Below are 21,599 nucleotides of genomic sequence, written 5' to 3' on the forward strand. Positions count from 1 at the left end.
TTGTCCCCGTGCAGGATCCGTTGGGCGTGGGGGATTGTGGGAGTGGAAAATGGCGGCGGCAGCGGCTGGCTGCTTTCGGGCTGCCCGTCCTGTGCTGCTCTTGCCAAGGGCAGGTGAGTGTCACCGCCGTGGTGCGCCCCGCGAGGCACCGGCCTCTGCTGGCTTTGCTCCTAGGCTCGCGCGACTGGGGCCGTGCCCGGAAACGGGCGAGGGGGAGTGTCGCTCTGTGCCCCAGGGCCGCGGCGGGGGGCAGCTCCCGGAGGTGCCGCTGCCAATCACTGGCCGTAGACACCCGCTCGCTGGAGACAGCGGCCATGCGCCGCGGTGCCGGGATAGAGTGGCAGCGGCGCGGCACGGCACGAGGGCGAGGTGAGGGGTGTTGTGGGTCAGCGCCTCTCGCTGAGAGATGTTTCCTAGCCCCGCAGGGCTTCCCTTCGGGTGGGGCACAAACAGCCAGTCCTGCAGCGCATGGCCGGAGGCGGGGGGTGGGGGGCGCAGATTGTTTGGCATAAGCAGTTAGCGCCCAGTGTAAGGGACCTGTCGCGGGAGAGCAGCCTGTTGACAGTTGTGGAGTTATAAAGGCTGCATCTGCACTACAGAGCTCTTCTGAAAGAACTTACGAAAGAGAGCATCCACACACAAAAGGTGGCTCAAAGGAGAGAGCTGCTTTTTCAAACAAATGGGCCAAGGATTGGAAAGTCAGATGCCATGAGGGCTGCTCTTCCAAAAAAAAGAAAGAACCTACAGACCATCCATATGGATTTTTGCACAAGAAGCCACTCTTTCTGAAACAGGAAACGAAGAGCAATTGCGAAAGGAATGCTGCATTCTTTTGGTTTGCTTTCAAAACAGCACTTTTTGTGTGTAGAAGCTCTATGGGATCTTCCAAAAGAGTGCCCTTCTTTTGCAAAGTCTTTTTAAATAACTTGTTAGTGTATAACTACCCAGGGAAAAACAAAGGATAATGTGTTGCAGGGTGTTATACTAGGCCACAAACCCAGGATGTCTGTCACGTCTACATGGCTTGAATACTTATATCAACAGCAAAAAGTTGTTCCATTCAACGGTATAACTTCACCCACGTTGTCTGTCTACTGTTCTGGGGCCAATCAGGCTATAACTACACACTGTGTACTTGGTGATACAGATATAAAGGTAGTGCTTGCCCATATGAATACACTTTTCAAAAAACTTACATTAAATAAGATGAAAGGTATATTGGTACTAATGCTAAAGAAGGGTCTTTGAGTTGCTTGGACCTACAAGTAGTTGCATTGTCTGTTTGTTCCTAGTGCTACCACTGCACTCTCTTCACTCACCCCAAGCTCAGCATTCTCATCATCTCTCTCCATAAGAGTGTAATCTTACCATGGGGTTATCATTTCTCCTGGCATTTGGTCCTCAAAATACTTAATTTTGTGGCATGGTAGGAAAAGCTCATAGGATTACACTTGAGATTTAAATTTATAAATCATTACAGTGACTGTCTTGATTTTCTTATTTTGCTTCAGCTCCCCAGTTAAGAATTTAATGTAAAATTTGCTGTGATATTAAAATGACTGCATTGGATTGGCCCTAGCTACCTCAGAGTACGTCCAGTGCTATAATTGCTACAGCAAAGTAGCTGTTGCAATAGCATAGATGCTTACTGTAATGACAGAGGGTTTTGTTTTCTTGTTATTGTGAATCTACGTCTCTGACAGACAATAACTATATCTATGGAAGAATTCTTCCATCAGTCTAGTTGCATCTACTATGGGAATTAGATCAACCTAGTTATGATACGCAGGTCATGATACTATCCAGGGCAATGTAGTTAGGTAGACTTAAGTGTTATGTACAGAGCTAGTGTGAGAGAGTCTCCCTCCTTACTCTAACCTAGACAGAGGCTATACACTGGACATATGTGTTAGTCCAGGGGTTTTCAAACTTCGCTTCACTGTGATCTTCTTCTGGTGATAAAAATGACAACTTCAGGAGGGGTGACTGAAGCTTGAGCTGAACTCTGCTGTGCTAGGTGGTGGATCTTGGGCTTATGCTGCAACAAGTCTTAACATTAGCTTTGAGAAGCCAACAGTTTGAGAACTTCTGTGGTAGTCTATGCCAATGGTTTTCAACTCTTGTTCCATGCAACATGCCTGTGTGCAGCAGCAATTTCCTCATTTTCCCCTCCACCCAGCTCTTTGCAGAGCCAAGCTGGTGGGGATGGGGGGAATTGGTTAAATTTTAAGGCACACTTAGATGACCGTGTGCCAGATGGGGGCTCAAGCAGCAGGAAGAGCCCCTGTGAGGGAAAATTAACTAACTCCATGCCAGCTGGGAATCAGGCAGCCTTGCTGCTTGAGCCCCGATCATCAGTTGTCCCCCAACCCACACAAAGAACTGAGGGGAGGGGAAATTGACCAACCCTGGGCCAGCTGGGACTGATGAAAAGTCATCAATTCCCTCTCCTCTCTGCCACGGCTCTGCATTTATGAGCAGTCGATTCAGCTGGAAAATGGGTATACTGTGGAATTGTTTGTCTCATTGAAGTGTGTTACCGAAGAGGTTGGGAACCACTGGTCTATGCTGCAATAGCTATATTGGGAAAGCTCCCTAAAAGATGAGAGACCTTATATTAACAAAAGGAATACTTTTATCAATGTAGGCCAGATCTACATTGCAAACTCACATTGGTGTATCTGTGTCGCTCATGGGTGTGAAAAAACTATGCCCCTAAACAATGTAGTTAACCCATCCTACCTCCAGTGTACACAATGCTATAACCCTTCAACATAGCTACTGCCTCTTGTGAAGGTGGATCAACTATCATGTCAATGGCAGAGCTTCTCTCATCTGTGTAATGTCTTCACGAAAACACTGCAGTGGTCTCACTGCAGTACTGTACTTATAAACAAGCTCATAGTAAGTCCATCATCGTGAACAGACAACATATACCGGCAAAAGTTTACTCCTGAGGGAATTCTGCATGAAAAATTTAAACATTCTCCTCCAGAATATTAAAAGTTCTGAACATGCTCTCTTAAAATCTGCACATTATATTGGTCAATAAATGTGGAGGACTCTATCATGGTAGTGTGGAACACAGGTGACAGACTGCACAGAATTGGGAGATCACCCTCTAGCCTCTGTCCCAAATGCATAGTCCTGACACAGCACAAGGGCCAGACCTGCCCAGGAAGCACCTTTGGTCGTGCCCCTACCTGTTAAGCACACTAGATATAGACGGGGGGCTCAGCCCAGCGGAGTGCATAGGTGGAAGGGATTTCTGTGGGGAGGTCCAGGTGAGAGGTGATAGGGTTCTGTGTGGGACAATCTGAGTGCAAGCAGCTTGGGGGTTGGGTGGGGGGTTGGTTACTGGGGAGATCTGGGTGCAAAAGCAGTGGGACTCTGTAGGGTGGGTCCGTGGAAAGGTGGCTGGGGTTCAGGCCTGTGTGCTACCTTGTTAGGGCGCAGTGGTATGGGTATCTAGCTGCAAGTGTGTTGGAGTGCACATGGGGTGGGGTTTTAAGTGCAGGGACCTATTCTGAGTGCAAGTCTGAGATCCAAATGGAGGCAATTGGGGCTCAGCAGGGGGCTAGGTGCATGGGGAGGGGGGAATCCAGATATAGGGTCTGAGGTTTGTTGTCCTGTGGGACAAGCTGAGGGAGCCAGGTTTGGTGGGGCAGTCTAGGTATGAGTAGGGTCTGGATGCACTGGAGTTGAACAGGCAAGAGAGCAGCTTCCTTTACAGTGACCCTTTCCCCTGTGGCTGAGTAGCAATGGGGATAGGAAGGAGCCAGGTGCAGAGCTTCCTGGAGGCAAAGAGGTTTGCTTCTTGCAGGGGAAGAGGATTTGCTACACTTCCCAGGATGTGCCTGGACTAACAGCTGAGTGTGGGGCGGGGTAGTTGTCAATGGCTAGGGCTTCCTGACCTCAACTCAAACCATTTACTTCTCTCTGTTACTTCACCACTTAATGACTGAAGCCATGCTGGGGAGCAGTGCACAACTATTTTTGTGACTTCCCTTTGCCTGCCCGTCCAAAAGTCATTTTTCTTCAGGGAAGCAAAGGAATCTGTAGGAGATATTAATTCTGCAAATGTGCAGTGTTGCAGAATTCCCACAGGAGTAAAAGTTGCTGGTATAAACTGTGTCGGCATGGGAGAATTTTGTCAACCTTTTCTCTTTCATCAATGGAAGTTGGTGTAATAAAAATATTACCTTGCTTGCCTTGTTTCTTTAATATACGTCAGGGATAATTTTCAGAGGGGTAGCCATGTTAGGTCATTTAAAAAAGAAAAAACAACAATGCATCTTTGGGCACCTTAAAGTCTTAACAAATTTATTTGGGCATAAATTCTTGTGGGTTGGAACCAACTTCAGCAGATGCAGCAAGGACAGATTTTTTTTTCACATTCCTAAATTGACATAGATTTTGAAATGAGACCTGGCCTATGAAATTGTTAGCTATTGGGATAGAAATGAGAATAGGGGCCTGATTGCACTACTGAACTTACAGAGGCACTGAACTAAAGTATTGGATTTATTCCTGTAAGGGATTTAAAATAACCACAGATTGTACTATGTTCCGTATTCATCTCCTTGACAGAGCTTTCTTTCAGTAAGTTCTACATCAGGTTGGTTATTCCACAGGCTGGGAAGAGATTTCTCCCCTTCACTTTTGACTATTTGCATGGTTGTCATATGCTACATAAGAACGGCTATACTGGGTCAGACCAAAGGTCCATCTAGCCCAGTATCCTGTCTACTGACAGTAGCCAATGCCTGGTGCCCCAGAGGAGGTGAACTGAAGGCAGTGATCAAGCAATTTGGTTCCTGCCATCCATCTCCCACCTTTGACAAAACGCTAGGCACCATACCTTACCCGAAAAGACACATGGAGTATATAGAATGATAAATGATGTAGAAAAATAATGATTAAATTTAAATTACATCAACATAAGCGTTGTTCTGAAGGTAATCTGGTAAATAGGGAATGCAGCCATGCAATTTAATGAAATGTAGGGTAAATGCCATTTTGAGGAACCGCAACAAGGGCCATCACAGTACAGGCCTGCAAATTAGTGTTCTGGTTCTGTTCTTGGCTCTGCTACAGATTTTTTGTGAGATCTAGCCCAAGTCCCCACGAAATAAACGACTTCTGTTTCTTTCAATGGGACCTGAAAATGCTCAGCACTTCAGCTAATCTGGATCTGTGTCTCAGGGTTAGCAACCAGAGCCTTTCCTGGGGAGCTCTTCTGGGTGTTTAACACTACTTTTTTTTTTTTTAAATGTCTCTTCTGGAGATGGATGATACTTCCTTGCTTTTTGAGGTGTTGTAAAGCTCAGTCAAGCAGGGCTTTTAAGACAAGTTTGTGGCAAATAGGGAAGTCCCAGGTCAGTGGAAAAGCCTACACCGTCAAGTTGTACAATGTGTAAACTTTCAAAGTCTCAAAAATTCCTGAGTGAACTAATAGAAGAGTTTTATTGAATTGAATATTTGAAACAAAGTTAAGGAATGTGCAAGGTTACAGCAAAAGACAAGGTGAATCTGGGGGTTCAGGGTGGGGTAAGGGGAAAACACAGCATAACATATTAAAAACAGTGAGTGTAAACTGTGTCATAGATGAAGGTGAATGGGTATTTAAAACTCAATTAATAATGGCGCAAGGAGCACCACCTAGAAAGCAGGAAGTATCATGGTCTCTAGCAAAGTTCATAAGCTCATGGCTGCATCATGCCCCAAAATGCATTGAGGATCCTCTTTGATCCTCAATGGTGGTCTTCATGCAACAATAAAAACATAATGGTCCATTAGGAGAGGAAGCAGATGCTTCTTTGAGCTTGTCCCTCATTGGTTTTCTGGGTCCATCTGTGTTGTCTCTGATCGTTGATGGTGTTTAACTGTGTGAAGAGACATAGTCCATCATGAGAAGCTGTGGGCATCTTTCCTAACATTAGTCCTTGTCTGTGCTTTGTATGGTTGCCAGTAGTCTGGTGTGGTTTTTCCATATGAAAGGTCAGGGGAGGTTTCAGGACCTTTCCCTCATCCTGTCCCTTTTTTATCTTTGCCTCCTGAAACTAGGTGAAAAATATTTTGGTCTATAACTGCAGACAATCTGCTGTTTTGTGTTTGCTCTATAAGTCTAACTGGAAAAATAGCAGTGTGTTACATTATTCTTTTTCCCCCTTCCATCATACTTTTCCTGGATTATTTCAGATCTTGTAATTATGTCACCAAATCATTTGGTAATTAATACCGACTCATCCTCACTCCAGCCTCAACAAGAAAAGGGAAGATGTACTTGAACTAAACTTCCTCTGGTACATTAGAGACTATTTCAACGGCGGCACCGCAGCTCCCATGAAGCTGTATGTCCCTCAGGCCCCAACATAACCCACCTGAAATTTTGGTACCACCTCCCCTCCCCCCACTCTCCTATGCAGCTTGCTTCCCCTTTCCTCCCAGCCAGCTAGGAGAGAGTTCTGTGTCTCTTCCCTTGCATTGGCACATAAGGCCCACAGGAGGGTAGTCCTACACTGTTAGATCTTGAGAAGCTGCAGTCCTTAGCAAGTCCATATGAAGTGTCCTGGAATTATATCTGCATGAGACAAGGGCAACAAGGAAAATGCTTTCCTATCAGCATCTAGCTAGTAGGCTTGTAATCATTATTTCTGCACAGTGGGAAAGAAAAGCTTTTTACATTTAGAAAATAAGCATGTAAAGTTTAATGTTAAAAGTTTCTGCTTTTCCCTGTCCCAACCCATGCCTGCCCAGAGTGTGCACCACCACCCTTCTGTCCTGTTAGTCTCCAACCCCTTTCTTACTTCTCCATCTCCAAGATGCTCCAGGAGCAGGTTCATTGCCATCTAGTCTGTTGCCCCTCATGTCCCTTCCTGGATGGCTGTGCCCATGCCATCATAACACCCCCATCTCTCCTTTTCTACCGTGTATTCCTGTGACTAGTGGAAAATCAGTTTTTGTTTATTTATTTTGCTTCTTATACATGCAAAAATAGCTTTGTGCTTTCTCCCGTGCTGCCTATTGTGCTTGGGTGGAGCTGCAAAGCAACCTTATCATTGTCTTCCAAATCCCTTCTTAAAACTTTCTTATGCCATGAAGCCTGCAAAAATTTGACAACTGTTAGGTTGCTGGTGTACCTGCATAATTGCCTATCATGATGACCAATGTTGTCTCATTGTTTCCCTGTAGTTTTTTGTCTGTCTGCCTGTATCCATCTGTTGTCTCATGTCGTATACACAAATTGTGATCTCTTTGAGACAGAGGCCATTTTTTGTTGGTACAGCACCTGATACAGTTTGGTTTCTGGAACTTAATTAGGTCTCCTAGGTACTATGGTAATACCAATAAAAAATAACAGGCTTTAGCTACAGATAAAGAAAAAAGAAGGAAAGAAAATAGTGCAATTCATCACCTTCTAGCACATACAAGTAAACAGGGAACATGTTCCATTGCATAAATGGGAGCCAGAAGATCTTAATTTGAAAGTGTCTTGTGAACAGTGTAACACAGTGATTGGTTTCTCACTTCTTACTTGATGCCTAGACTGGGGAGGAAGAACACTTTCTATCCTCGTGATTCCTACAGGTGCTGCCTTGTGTTAGACTACATGAGTGCCTTAACAATCTTTTGGTTAACCCTTTTCCTTGTGGTGTTATATTATGCCTTTTAATTCCCTGCAACTCTCCCTCACGTTGATTCCTTACCCTTTTCTGACTTTTCCAAACTTCCCTGAAATAGTCTATATTTCAAGCTAAAGTAGAATGGGAAATTTCAGGGGGACCTTGGAGGAAAAGAAAAGGAAGTAGTTTAAAAATCAGAGTTGTAATGGTAAGTTAATTTCTATTTTATTTATGGAGTGATATTAATAACCCTTGAGGTGATTTCACATGCTCTTTCCTTTGATATTGTGTATTCCAGGTTCTGGCATTCCTGCAGCAGGAGCTCCTGTACTTCAGCAGCATCACCATGTACATTATGCTGTGGTCCCACGTGGAAGAACAGGGCGTTCCTCAGTTAGTGGAATTGTGGCAACTGTTTTTGGGGCCACAGGGTTTCTGGGACGATATGTCGTCAACAGACTGGGTAATGTATCCTGACAGTAACATTCAGCAGTTCAGATGTCTGTCTAAACTATCCACAACTTTTCAACCGAACAAAGGTGGTCTGAAAATCTTCTGATTGCTGGAGGTTAGAGAAGGACCCAGTGTTAGGTTTGTTCTGTGTGGTAAATTCCTTATGTTTTGTCTAATATTGTCCCAAGAAATGAAAACTGGGTTATTTTCACGAGGTTTCTGGTTTTGATCCACAGATTGCAGAGGTATCTGAACACATTTTACAGTAATGGGGATAGTGACTGAAGGGACACTTTTGTTTATGTTTATAAAATCCAGTTCCAGGTTTAGGTGAAGGTTCTGCTCAGTTCTTATGTTTTCAGCATTATGAATGTTCTTAAGACTAAATTGTCTTAAGTAAATAGTGAGGAGACCTCATGTTTAGTTTTATAATAAAATTACATTGTGGCAGTACTTTATATTTAGTTTTTTAAATCTAAATAATGTTCTGTATAATTTGAAATATCAAATAATAGTTGTTCCCCTGCTTTTAAAAATGTGTTTATCAGAATTCAAATAATAAATATCCTTAGATGTAGTGCACTTCTTCAGCTAAATAGTAACAGAGAGGGAGCCGTGCTAATCTATATACTGTCGAAACAAAAAGCAGTCAAGTAGCACTTTAAAGACTAGCAAAATAATTTATTAGGTGAGTGTTCATCCTAATAAATTATTTTGCTAGTCTTTAAAGTGCTGCTTGACTTTTTGTTCTTCATGCTAGTTAGTGTTTTCTGACACTTGGATACCTGGCAGGCTCTGTTATCTGGCATAGCAGCAACCCCTCGGGCTGCTTGGCTGGTGTCCACAGGGTGGCTGTTGTGTTGGCAGCAGGGAGGTTGGAATCTCGTCCAGAAGTATATTCCCTTCAGGGTCCAATGTCCAGACTGGGGCCAGCTGCCCTTCCAGCCACTGTAGGGGCCAGCTGCCTTCAGGGTTCTTCTCCTCTGTCAGCAGTAGCAGGGGCTGGCATCCCAACCAGGGATGAGGGAAGCTCAGCTAACTGGAAAATTTGATTATTCGGCAGTCCCGGTCCTTGGGGATGCTGGATAATCAAGCGTGTACGGTAATATATATATATATATATGTATGTTGTTACAGAAAATTTCTCTTTAGGCAGTTGACTTCTGTAAACTTGTTATAAAGGTAGAATTTTGATCCGTGATGCAGCCGTGCCTGGTATAAGTAATCTTACAATAGTCTGTTGAGAAACTTAACTTATTTGTGTTGTACCTCTAAATCCTCAGATGTGTAAAAACTATTACTAGTCTGATCACAAAACTTATTTCTAGAAATCCAGTTCATCTATTGAGTTTTTACCGTATCCTATTAAAAAAGGAAATGTCATATTTTAACAGAAGCATTTTCTTTAATATTTATGTAACAGGATGATTTAAATGAATAAAGACATATTCTTTTGAATGTTTTAGGGCGCATTGGATCCCAGGTAATTGTACCTTATCGCTGCGAGCCATATGATGTCATGCATCTTCGACCTATGGGTGACTTGGGTCAGATTCTGTTGTTGGTGAGTCTTTTAGCTTTGATTTAAACAATAGTATTGCTTTTTGTTGATGCTGGTAACATCAGTAATAATCATTTATGAAGTAGGAACACTATGGTTATCTGTTTCAATTTTATGTGGTAGTTAAGTGAAAGAAATTTGATTATACCCATGTGTACATTATCCCTTATCTTTCCCATTTGGTGTTATGGTTACAGGAATGGGACTCAAGGGACAAAAACTCTACCCGAAGGGCTGTGGAACACAGCAATGTGGTCATTAATCTTGTTGGACGAGAATGGGAAACAAGGTAATTTTCTTCTTTCTTTCTGTCTGGATAGATTTATAAAAGGTATTGGGTATTTTAGCTGCATAATTATCATCAAACATGCAAAACAAGATCACATTGGGATTATCCTCCCAATGGACAAGATTGAAATTTTGTGTATAATAATTCTTTTGTGTGAGGAAAGGGTTCACTAGGGTCCTTTAATATTTATATAATATTTTATTCGTGGTGTTTCAGGGGTAAGCTATAGCTAAGTTTTAAGTTCTTACCGTAGTTACAGGTGCATGAGTTTTGCTCCATTGCAAAGTTGAATTTACTGCTTTTTCAGGCATAATGTATGTTTGTTTCATGGGTAATGTGCTGTTAATGCGTACCGGTTTTGTGGATTTACATTTGTAGCATAAAAATGTTCATAGAACTTGTAGCAAATGGAGATCCTCGTGTTCTTATAAAGCAACAAGAAGTGCTGTGGGCCCTTATAGAGTAACCGATATTTTGGAGCATAACCTTTTGTGGGGAAAGACCTACTTCACGAAAGCTTATGCTCCAAAAATATCTGTTAGTCTATAAGGTGCCACGGGACTTCTTGTTTTTGAAGATACAGACTAACACAGCTACCGCTCTGATATAGTGTTCTTACATCCACTCTGATTCAGGAGTGAATTTATATATTATATTTAGATATAAACTCTGCCATGAAGCATAAGGAATGGACAACATCCATGCTAGTGACAATACATAAGAAAGGAAGCACGTCGGAGTGCAAGAATTACAAAACGATTGCCCTAACAACTCATCTAAGCAAGGTGCTGATGATAATACTGATTGAGAGACTGAAATCGCAGACAGAAGAACATCTAGTGGATGAGCAAGGAGGATTCAGAAACAATAGGCGTACCATGCAGCAGATGTTGGCGCTAAGATTGATAGCGGAGAAAGCTCAGCGAAAGAACAGGAACATCTGCAATTGCTTTGTTGATTTTCAGAAGGCATTTGACAGTGTCGATCAAAAAGTGACAGGCTGTACTGGAATCATACGAATTGATAACACACTGATATGGTTGTTGAAGGAAACGTACGACAATGCAGAGGCAGTGGTGAGAACATGTGGAGAATTAGGAAGTTGGTTTAGAACAAGTAGTGGTACAAAACAAGTAGATTTGGTATCGCCGAGTATCTTCATCACGCACCTAGAGAGAGCAATGGAGAAGATCAAGGAAGAGGTAGAGGGGATATTGCTGCATGGGATGAGAATTAAAAATTTGAGGTTCGCTGATGATATGATTATCATCAAGGAAGATGAAGCTAGCAAGAATGGTGCAGCTGTTAAACGAGGATGGGAAGCGGTACAGACTGATTATGAACATCAATAAAATGAAGACAGTTGGAGATAAGGAAATAGGAAGGAAGATCAGTATAGATGGGATTGAACTAAAAAATGTAGAGAAATTCATGTATCTTGTAAGCAACATGACGTATGATCTAGATTGTGAGAAGGATATAGCAACTAGAATAGCGAAAGCAAGAGCGAGTTTGAAGTCAATGGATAAGATCTGGAAAAGCAAAGTGATTAGCTTAGGAATGAACCTGAGCATCTTGAAAATGTTTGCTTTCAGCAGCATGTTGTACAGATGTGCAACCTAGGAGATAATGGAAGATTTGAAGAGAAGGGTGTTGGTGTTTGGAGAAGTTGCAATAGAAAGATCCTGAGAACAGGATGGATGCAGAAGGTCACCAACGAGGAGTTATATAGGAAGATACAACCAAAAGAGAACCTACTGCAGAAGGTTAGACAGTGGAAGCTACAGCTATTTGGGTATATCTGCAGAATGAATGACAAGTGAAAAGTCAAGACCCTGATACTCGGCATACTGGACATTTTTGAATAGGAGGGGCAGACCTCACAGAGAATGGGTAGATGACATAGTAGATTGGTGCAGAGCTTGTCTACAGAAACTAAGCCATTGTGCATTGACCAGGGAAGGATGGAAGGAAATAGTGAGAGCAGCATCGAACACGAACAGGCGCTGAGCCTGTGGTGGTGGTGGATGATGATGATGATGATATTTATATATTATTTTATGGGGTGTGCAGGGAGGAGTGGTACCTCTGGTGCGGGGATTTGTCATGTCTCTTTGGGGCAGTTTGTACACCTTTGGTCGCCACCTGGCACACAGCTCTCACCTGTGTCTCCAAGAAGCGGTAGCATGCAGCAGCCACACCCCAATAAACTGCCTCAACAGGTGGGCTAGACCAGGTAAGGGTAGCTGGCAGGTTTGAAACCTGCAGTGAGATAGGGAATTGCCTATCCCAGCATGCAAAGTTGGCCCTGGCGGACTGGGTGGATGAGATCAACAGCAAGATCCAACGACCAGGAAGGCGGTTCTGCAACGCTCAGTGGAGAGCGAAGGGCATGACAAGGCACCAAAGACAGCATAGCCACCCACTGCAGCCTAGCAAGTCCCAGCCGTGTACCACTGGAACCAGGCTTCTGAGGTCGAGAGAGTGGAACTGCCCCTGTGCAACGGCTTTTCCACTTTAAATGTTCTCACGCACAGGTTCTCTGCACATTCGACGTCATTGTCGGACATGACGGACTACCTACATCATTTTAGTATGTTGTAATTCAATCAGCAGATAAGATTTGATGCAGGAATTCGCTTGCCTGTGTTATACAGGAGTTCAAACTAGATGATCAAACAGTCGATTCTGACCATAATATCCAGAAGCATAGTATCAGTATCCAATCTCATATCCCATGCTGTTTAAGTATTGTGTAATTCTGGAAGATTCTGTTCATTCTTGTGGCATGTTTCTAGTACATGGATTTTTTGCAGGCAAAGCGAGAATAAAAGTTCCAAAAACTGCCCAGGATCACAATAACTCTATAATGCTTGAAAATAAAGACATCAGTGAGATCTGTGGAGTTTGGATGGCAGATTATGGTAGTGGCATTGGACTAAAATTTCTGATGTCTGAAGACAGTTCTAAATTATGGAGGCAGGGGTTCCCTCCCAGACAGTGTACAACCAAGAAAATCAACTCCTTCCTTTTTCCATTTCTGGCCAGTGGTACTTTGCTGGCATTTCTACTAGGGTATCCCACCTTTATCTTGCTGTGGGGGCCTATCTTTTTTTTATCAGCCTCAATCTAGGAGGAGTCTGATAAATTTGAAACAAAATAGATGTGGAATTGATAAGACTGGTTAGATTTCATAAGTCTGAAACTAGGAAAAACTGAGCAACAATTGGAAGCACTGAAGGTGATAGCTGTCAGGAAGATTATACATCACATTGGTTTACACTGTTAACATGTGGCATTAAGGTAACCTGGTAAAAGGATTGCAAGCATATTTTTTATTTTAAAAAATTTGGCTTCTGCTGAAATTAATTGCCTGGAAAAATTACTGCTTGCTACAGACATGCTGATATTTTTCAGTCCATGCTTTAGTCAAACTCGAGCTGAGAGAAAATGAGGAAGTAGAGTTTCTTTAAGGACATTTTCTGCCATTCTTTGTGACTTATATATGCAGAGTCCTTTAGTTTAAGGACATTTTTACAACAATAGCCTAATAACAGGCTTCTGAAATCTGTTCAGGAAACGTGTGACAGTGAACCAGATAAGAGGCCCCGTTGTTGGTAAGATTCTTAAAACAACATTTATTTTCTTATTTTAGAAACTTCAGTTTTGAAGATGAATTTGTGAATATTCCTAGAGATATTGCCGAAGTAACCAGAGAAGCTGGAGTAGAAAAACTTATTCACATCTCTCACCTGAATGCTGACATGAAAAGTCTGTCCAAATACCTTAGGAATAAAGTGAGTCTGAGCTCAGTCTGTGTTTTATTCTGAAAAGTTCTGCCAGGTCCATTTCAAGAGACTACTTTAGGATCTGTGTCCATTTTATTATATTTTTCATGGTTGGGAGTAATTCCTAAAACGTGATCTCCTGACATCATTGGGGTGAAGAGCATCTGGGATTGGGTCTGGTACAGTGTATCCTTCAGTATGTCTAAAGGCCCACCTAGGTTTCCAGGCACATTTAAAGGGGCAAAAATGAATCTTGGATCTAATCTGGTGTACCCCTATATCCTGAAGCATCTCATTAGGAGACGAAAACTGTCTCATTCAGCAAAAAGGAGTTGATAATTGGGAACAGGCCTAAGGATCAGTCATGCAGTGGCATAGAAGTGGGATAAGCAGGAAATGAGAATAAGGAAAGGTGGGATGAGCTTATAGAAAGTACTTTAAAAGCATATTTTTGTATTGGGATTATAGCCTGCATTTAAACGTAGGCTCAATTGCAACATATAATATCCATAATGTTTAATTTCTCTCTCTTTTTTAAGTAGGAGGTACCATTTTTTTGTGTTCTCTTGCTCTTTTTCAGATGACTTCTGTCTCGTTTTTGAGCATGTAAGCCTCTCTCTGAATCTACCAGACTTTTTACAGTATTAAAAGTATATTTAAGAGTGGAGCCAAATGATGTTAGGGCAGCGTTTTGAAAATGAGTTATAGCTTTGGTTTCCAACTAGACTGGAAAATAATTTGGCCTTGTCAGCATTGGCCAGCCAAATGTTATCAAACATTTCAGCTGCAACTAAATTAAAATCTACTCAAACAGAACTTTTCAACTCAGTTGTTTTGACAGCCAAGTGAAGACCTGTGACTGACTTGATTTATTCTAAATCCTGCATGTACCAGACAAATGAGGCCATGCTATTTTTTGAACTCCTTTGCTTTACACATTATCTTGCCATAAAGAGGAAAGTTACTTATGTAATGTACATCTGAGTACCATTAAAGAAATGTTAGGGCTAGTCTATGCTAGAGAAATAAGTTGATTTCAGATACACAATTCTAGCTACAGCAGTTGCGTAGCTAGAATTGACATATTGGAAATCGACTTACCTGACTGCCCTAACTAAGGAGGGTCGACGGGAGCATTTCTCCCATCAACCTCCCATACTCCACGCAATAGTGTGGAGTACAGTGATTGACTGCTGACCCCAGAGAGATCAATTATGTGGATCTTTACCAGACGTGCAAAATCAAACTCTGGAAGTATAGATGTGCCCTTAATAGTGCTTTTGAGGGTTGTCCTGTGAATTTAATTCTGTGCATATTAAAGATCAAATGGCCTGGATGGAAATAATGTTGAGATGTTATTGCCAGAGTTCGTTTATGGAATTTTATATTTAGGTATTGCTATGTTAGTATGAAAAGATAATACACTAGATCAATGTTTCTGAAGAAACAATCTGTGGACTGCTGCTGGTCTCAGAGAATACAGTTTAGGAATGCAGCAGGCTTGTCCCTGGAATCAAAAAGGTTGAGAATATTGTTCTGCATCTCCTCAGCCTGTTTAGAGTGGATCCCATTAATGGATTACTTGGTTTGTTCATATTGATTCAATGCAGGCTGTTGGAGAGCAGGTAGTGAGGGAGGAATTTCCAGATGCCATCATTATGAAGCCCTCTGAAATATTTGGGAGAGAGGATGCATTTTTCAATTATTATGCAAGTAAGTATTACAATAAAACAATATGTGATCTGTATAACTCGCCCTAGAGCCTATAAGAATGGTGAGAAAATAATTTTCCTTCTCAAGGGGACAAGCATACTTGTATTGAAAACCTCCTGAACTTTTTTAAGTCATCATCTATATAATGTAAATAAAACTGAACCTCATGTTTAAGATCTTCACCTGTTAGGATTAGGAAAGACCATTCTGTGTCTACTCTGAAAAGTGATTTTTATAGTGTTGGATTCATGTTTCTATTCATGTAAGTATTTGAAACAGTTTCTGCTTGCTTTATCTAATTGTCAGTGCTGCAGTGCAGAACTTAATCTGAGTTCTTTTTCTGGCTTATGCTTCATCAAGAATAAAGATTCTGCAACTGTAATTTATTTAACAGTTCTGATGTTGCTCTCTCAAGGTTGTATGTGTTCTGCGCAGCTAATTTCAGTAATAGCTAACACACATTTTAGACTATGATCAAAGGCTGATCAAGGCAGATTATCCAGTTTTTAAACATAATCCCTCTCCTTAGTATTTCAAAATAGTGTGGTTGCTTTTTGGCTCTCCTGCCCTGCTCTGAAGCATCATGTATTGGTTATTGACAAATTACATTCTGAAGTCTCTCGTGTATCTCCTTTACCATATGTGTGTTCCTTTGATGGTGTGCCGCTTATTGTTCATATTTCTCCTTGACTAGGTCTGCATTTCTTTGGTTGTGTGCCACTTATTGCTCTGGGCAAGAAAACAGTGAAGCAGCCTGTATATGTAGGTATTAATAAATAAATAAGTAAAAGAGGTGGAGGGATAAAACAAAACTTGCTTTCAGACCACTTGTAGTCAACATATAATTGTTGCTATTGTTTTAAAAGTATTTGCAAACTAATATTAATATTTTTCATAGGTGGTTGATGTAGCCAAGGCAATTATTAGTGCAGTTAAGGATCCTGATGCTAAAGGAAAAACATATGCCTTGACTGGGTATGTTGTTCATCTGATTCTAATTAACCACAGTGTTTTTATGCTTTTATTAAGCCCCTTTGGTTTTGGTTTAAAACAATTTTACTGAAAAAATCTGCAGTTTTACATAAGTATTATTAATTTTTCTCCTAATTTCATCCTATTTTTGTATCTTTCAAATGTATTAAAATAATTTGTTTTATTAGGAAGATACAGTACATTGCATGAGATACATGAAGTACAGCAATACATTATTCTGTTTGTATGTGTAAAGCTACCTATTGAAATAAGACTATATAAATATAATCCCTCTCCATAGCATTTCAGAACTGTGTGGGTTCTTTGTCTCTCTTTCCTTTGCTAGAAAATACGTGCAATAAACAAACAGGCATGCATGCAAATTGTGTATAAATCTGAACATACTAATGAATTTCACACTCATCATATACATAGAATCATAGAATACTAGGAATGGAAGGGACCTCAAGAGGCCATTGAGTCCAGCTCCCTGCCCTCATTGCAGGACCAAGTACTGTCTAAACCATTCCAGATAGATGTCTGTCTAACCTGTTCTTAAATATCTCCAGCGATGGAAATTCCACAGTCTCCCTTGGCAGTTTATTCCACTGTTTGACCACCCTGACAGTTAGGAACTTTTTCCTAATGTCCAACCTATACCTCCCTTGCTGCAGTTTAAGCCCATTGCCTCTTGTTCTATCCTCAGAGGCCAAAAAGAACAAGCTTTCTCCCTCCTCCTTATGACACCCTTTTAGACACCTGAAAACCACTATCATGTCGTCCCTCAATCTTCTCTTTTCCAAACTAAACAAGCCTAATTCTTTCAGCCTTTCTTCATAGGTCATGTTCTCTAGACCTTTAATCATTCTTGTTGCTCTTTTCTGGACCCTCTTCAATTTCTCCACATCTTTCTTGAACTGCAGTGCCCAGAACTGAACACAATACTCCAGCTGAGGCTGAACCAGCGTAGAGTAGAGCAGAAGAATGACTTCTCGTGTCTTGTTCACAACACACCACACTGTTGACTCACATTTAGCTTGTGGTCCCCTAAACCCTTAGATCCCTTTCTGCTGTAGTCATTCCTGGACAGTCTCTTCCCATTCTGTGTGTGTGAAACTGATTGTTCCTTCCCAAGTGGAGCACTTTGCATTTGTCCTTATTAAACTTCATCCTGTTTACCTCAGACCATTTCTCCAATTTATCCAAATCATTTTGAATTATGACCCTGTCTTCCAAAGCAGTTGCAACCCCTCCCAGCTTGGTATCATCTGCAAACTTAATAAGTGTAATTTCTATGCCAATATCTAAATAATTGATGAAGATATTGAACAGAACCAGTCCCAAAAGAGACCCCTGCGGAACCCCACTTGTTAATGGCTCTCAATCCTGCTGGAAAAGTATAACTACTACTTTCTGAGTACGGTTATCCAGCCAGTTATGCACCCACCTTATAGTAGCCTCATATAAATTGCATTTGCCTAGTTTATTGATAAGACTATCATGTGAGACTGTATCAAATGCCTTACTAAAGTCTAGGTATACCACATCCACAGTTTCTCCCCTATCCACAAAGCTTGTTACCTTATCAAAGAAAGCTATCCGATTGGTTTAATGTGATTTGTTCTTTACAAATCCCTGCTGGCTGTTCCCTATCACCTTACCACCTTCCAAGTGCTTGCAGATGATTTCTTTAATTACCTGCTCCATTATCTTTCCTGGCACATAAGTTAAGATGACTGGCCTGTAGTTTCTGGGTTATTTTTATTCCCCTTTTTATAGATGGGCACTATATTTGCCCTTTTCCAGTCTTCTGGAATTTCTCCTGTCTCCCATGATTTTCCAGAAATAATAGCTAAAGGCTCAGATGCTTCCTCTATCAGCTGCTTGAGTATTCTAGGATGCATTTTGTCAGGCCCTGGTGACTTGCAGACATCTAATTTTTCTAAGTGATTTTTAATTTGTTCTTTTTTTATTTCAATTTCTAACCCTACCCCTTTCCCACTAGCATTCACTATGTTAGGCATTCTTCCTCAGACTTCTCAGTGAAGACTGAAACTAAGATGTCATTAAGCATCTCTGCCATTTCCAAGTTCCCTGATACTGTTTCTCCCTCCTCACTGAGCAGTGGCCCTACCCTGTCCCTAGTCTTCCTCTTGTTTCTAATGTATTTATAAAAAGCCTTCTTGTGTCCCTTTATGCCTATAGCTTGTTTGAGCTCATTTTGTGCCTTAGCCTTTCTAATCTTCCTCCTGCATTCCTGTGTTGTATGCCTATATTCATCCTTTTAATTTGTCCTTGTTTCCATTTTTTATATGATTCCTTTTTTGTTTCGAGATCACACAAGGTCTCCTGGTTAAGCCAAGGCAGACTTTTGCCATATTTTCTCTCTTTCCTACGCAGTGGGATAGCTTGCTTTTGGGTCCTTAATAATGTCCCTTTGAAAAACTGCCAACTCTCCTCAGCTCTTTTTCCCCTCAGTTTTGCTTCCCATGGCACCTTATCTACCAGCTCCCTGAGTTTACCAAAATCTGCCCTCCTGAAATCCATTATCTCTATTTTGCTGTTTTCCTTTCTACCTTTCCTTAGAATTGTGAACTCTGTGATTTCATGATCACTTTCACATATATTTCAAGCTGTTAGCAAACATTTATTTAAAGATTTGACAAACTAAAATGGGAAGAAAACTAAAATCTGTATCAGAATACGTTTCAGAACACAAGGAAGTATTCAGAAGTTTAAAAAATACCAACACAGAAGAAAAGGGTGAAGTTGAGTGCGTGAACTGCAAATGGTGTGGCCCAGTTAATAAACGTTTAAGCTACTTCTAGACTGCAGACTTTTTCCAGGAGACTGGAAGTCTCTTGGAAGAGGTCTGCTGCATCCAAACAATGTTTCTGCTTTTCCACGACCACTGTCAGGAAAGCAAACATTTACTGCCGACATACCTGTACAGCTTGTGCCGTGAAGCAGAAGGGATGTTCTGGCAGATGGGCTTTTCCTGACATTTGGCCCCGTGTGAACAGGCTAAACGTCAGGTAAGCCTCTTCCTACAGAAATGTCAGCAAAAGGTATACAAATTGTGGTGTGCAATTTGCGTATCTTTTGGCGAAAGTTCTCTGCAGTGTAGACTCAGTGTTATAGGCTAATAGTTCTAAGTCTAAAACATTAAATAGTTCGTTCATATGGCAGTATTTATTTGGGGATTAGAAATCTATTAATTTTCTTAAACTCAGAGGTGGGATTGTGTTTTTGAGTTCTGCTTTAGTTCTGCAGCAAGAAGCCACATTGATGAATTCAGAGCATTAACCTACTGAATGTATTTCTTCCGTCTTTTCGTCCACCAAAATAAACCCTCGTATTTACTCTGAAAAACTATATTAATTGTTTTTGCACTGATTTTTCACTTGCTTTTGTTGTAATAAAAACTGATAAATGCCCAGGAAAATTTAAATAAAATGACAGCTGAATATGAAAGGCTCTGCATATTATTGAAGTAAATTCTGTTCTTCGAGTGGTCCCCGTGGATGCTCCATATTAGGTGTCGGGCTCACCCCTGTGCTGCAGATCGGAGATTTCCAAGCTGTGTCTCATCGAGTCACGCATGCACCGATGTGCGCCGGTCCTTCGCCCTCTTTTGGGCACATGGGCTATCTGGTCCACACCAGTTCCTCTCAACCGCCAATGACTGCAGGTGGAATTTGCTTAGGCTCCAACGCCTAAGACAGATAAATACGTTATTAATTATTACTTTTTTCTCGTTCTCTTATAAACTGTTAAAGTTCTTCTGTATATAGTTTCTTTTACAAAAAAAAAAAAAGGGGGTAGAAGAGAAGGAAGAGGCAGCCACCTCCAATGGTCCACTATCTCCAGAGACTGTGAACCTTATCTGTTCAGTAGCTATTAGTAGCTGTTAAGTACTTTGTTAAAGTTACAAGTTGTTAAGTATTTCTGAAAAATGTCTCCGCCGGGGTTTAAAAATGCAAATCATGCGGCGAAACTATACCTGCCTCCGATGGCCAAAGCAAGTGCATTCGCTGTTTGGGAGAGGACCATGTCCCTCAAAAATTTCCTCACTGCTCCAAACTGACAGCCAGAGCGAGGAAGGACAGGGAGATGAGGCTAAAAATGATTTTGTTTGACAAGGCTTTTCAGCTTGAGCCATCAGAGACAACTCTAGAGGAAGGGCCCTCAGGGCCGCTTAAGAGGAAGGCAACCTCTTTGACCTCCTCAACGCACACGCAGAAGATATCCCCTACTTGATCCTTGCCAGTGGTATTTGTGAGCAGGATGAGGGAGGCACAGAGCCGCGAAGTGCTTGCTGTTCAAGGCCGCACAAAGGCCGCAGAACATAAGACAGTGCCTGGGGCTCCGACTGGCAAAGGACCTTGCCAGCACTGAAGCGGCAGGCACCAGAGGCTGCGGCACTGAGACTCATGGCACTGAGAGCACCAGAACTGGAGGCTCTGGCACGGGGCCCGACGGTGCCGGAGGTTGCTATGCTTGTGGAACCGCACACGGAGACACCGGGCGCGGCACCGATGGCATCGACACCTGCACCGAGATCCCAGGCACCAGAGGCAGCGGCACCGACCAAACAGCTGTATGGACTGGCCAAGGCAAGATCTAAGACCCAGCACCGAAGTCCATCACCAGACCTTCTGATGATGCCACTTTCGCCCAGCTCTGCACCTGAGACGTGCATCCAAGAACATCCAGCAACACCACCAGCCTTCCCTGGACGAAACGATTGTTCCAGGGGATATATCTCCCTCAGACGATCTCAAGCAATTCCAAGAGCTCTTTAAAAGGGTGGCACACACTCAGGACATACAGATCTTAGAGGTGAAGGAGAAACAGCATCAGCTCCTTGAGAACTGGAGACCACCTGCATCATCTAAAATAGCCATCCCACTAGATGAAGCCATTACGGAGCTGCCATGAATATATGGGAGATCCCAGCCTCCATTCCACCTATTAACAAGCGGGCAGACAAAAAGTATTTTGTCTCATCTGGGGGAATGGAGTTCTTGTTCAACCACCCCCAACCAAACTCTCTGATGGTGGAATCTTCTCAGCACAGATCGAAGACACCACAGTACAAATCTACAGGGTCCGACAAGGATGCAAAGAAAATTGGACTTATTTGGAAGGAAAATATAGTCCTCCTCCATCCTACAGCTGCACATGGCCAACTATGC

At 42.0% G+C, this 21,599-nt stretch overlaps 1 protein-coding gene across 1 annotated transcript in view; it reads left to right on the top strand.

The window, feature by feature from the left end:
- Nucleotides 1-21,599, top strand: part of NDUFA9 (NADH:ubiquinone oxidoreductase subunit A9) — a 38,594-nt gene continuing 16,995 nt past the window's right edge. Inside the window, exons 1-8 of the mRNA XM_075003047.1 lie at nt 1-113; nt 7,924-8,088; nt 9,545-9,642; nt 9,837-9,928; nt 13,584-13,725; nt 15,327-15,429; nt 16,124-16,191; nt 16,328-16,404. Coding sequence (XP_074859148.1) covers nt 50-113; nt 7,924-8,088; nt 9,545-9,642; nt 9,837-9,928; nt 13,584-13,725; nt 15,327-15,429; nt 16,124-16,191; nt 16,328-16,404 — 809 coding nt within the window. The 5' untranslated portion in view covers nt 1-49. The remainder of the gene's footprint in view (nt 114-7,923; nt 8,089-9,544; nt 9,643-9,836; nt 9,929-13,583; nt 13,726-15,326; nt 15,430-16,123; nt 16,192-16,327; nt 16,405-21,599) is intronic.

This window comes from Carettochelys insculpta, chromosome 1, assembly GCF_033958435.1.
Source record: "Carettochelys insculpta isolate YL-2023 chromosome 1, ASM3395843v1, whole genome shotgun sequence".
Taxonomy (NCBI): domain Eukaryota; kingdom Metazoa; phylum Chordata; order Testudines; family Carettochelyidae; genus Carettochelys; species Carettochelys insculpta.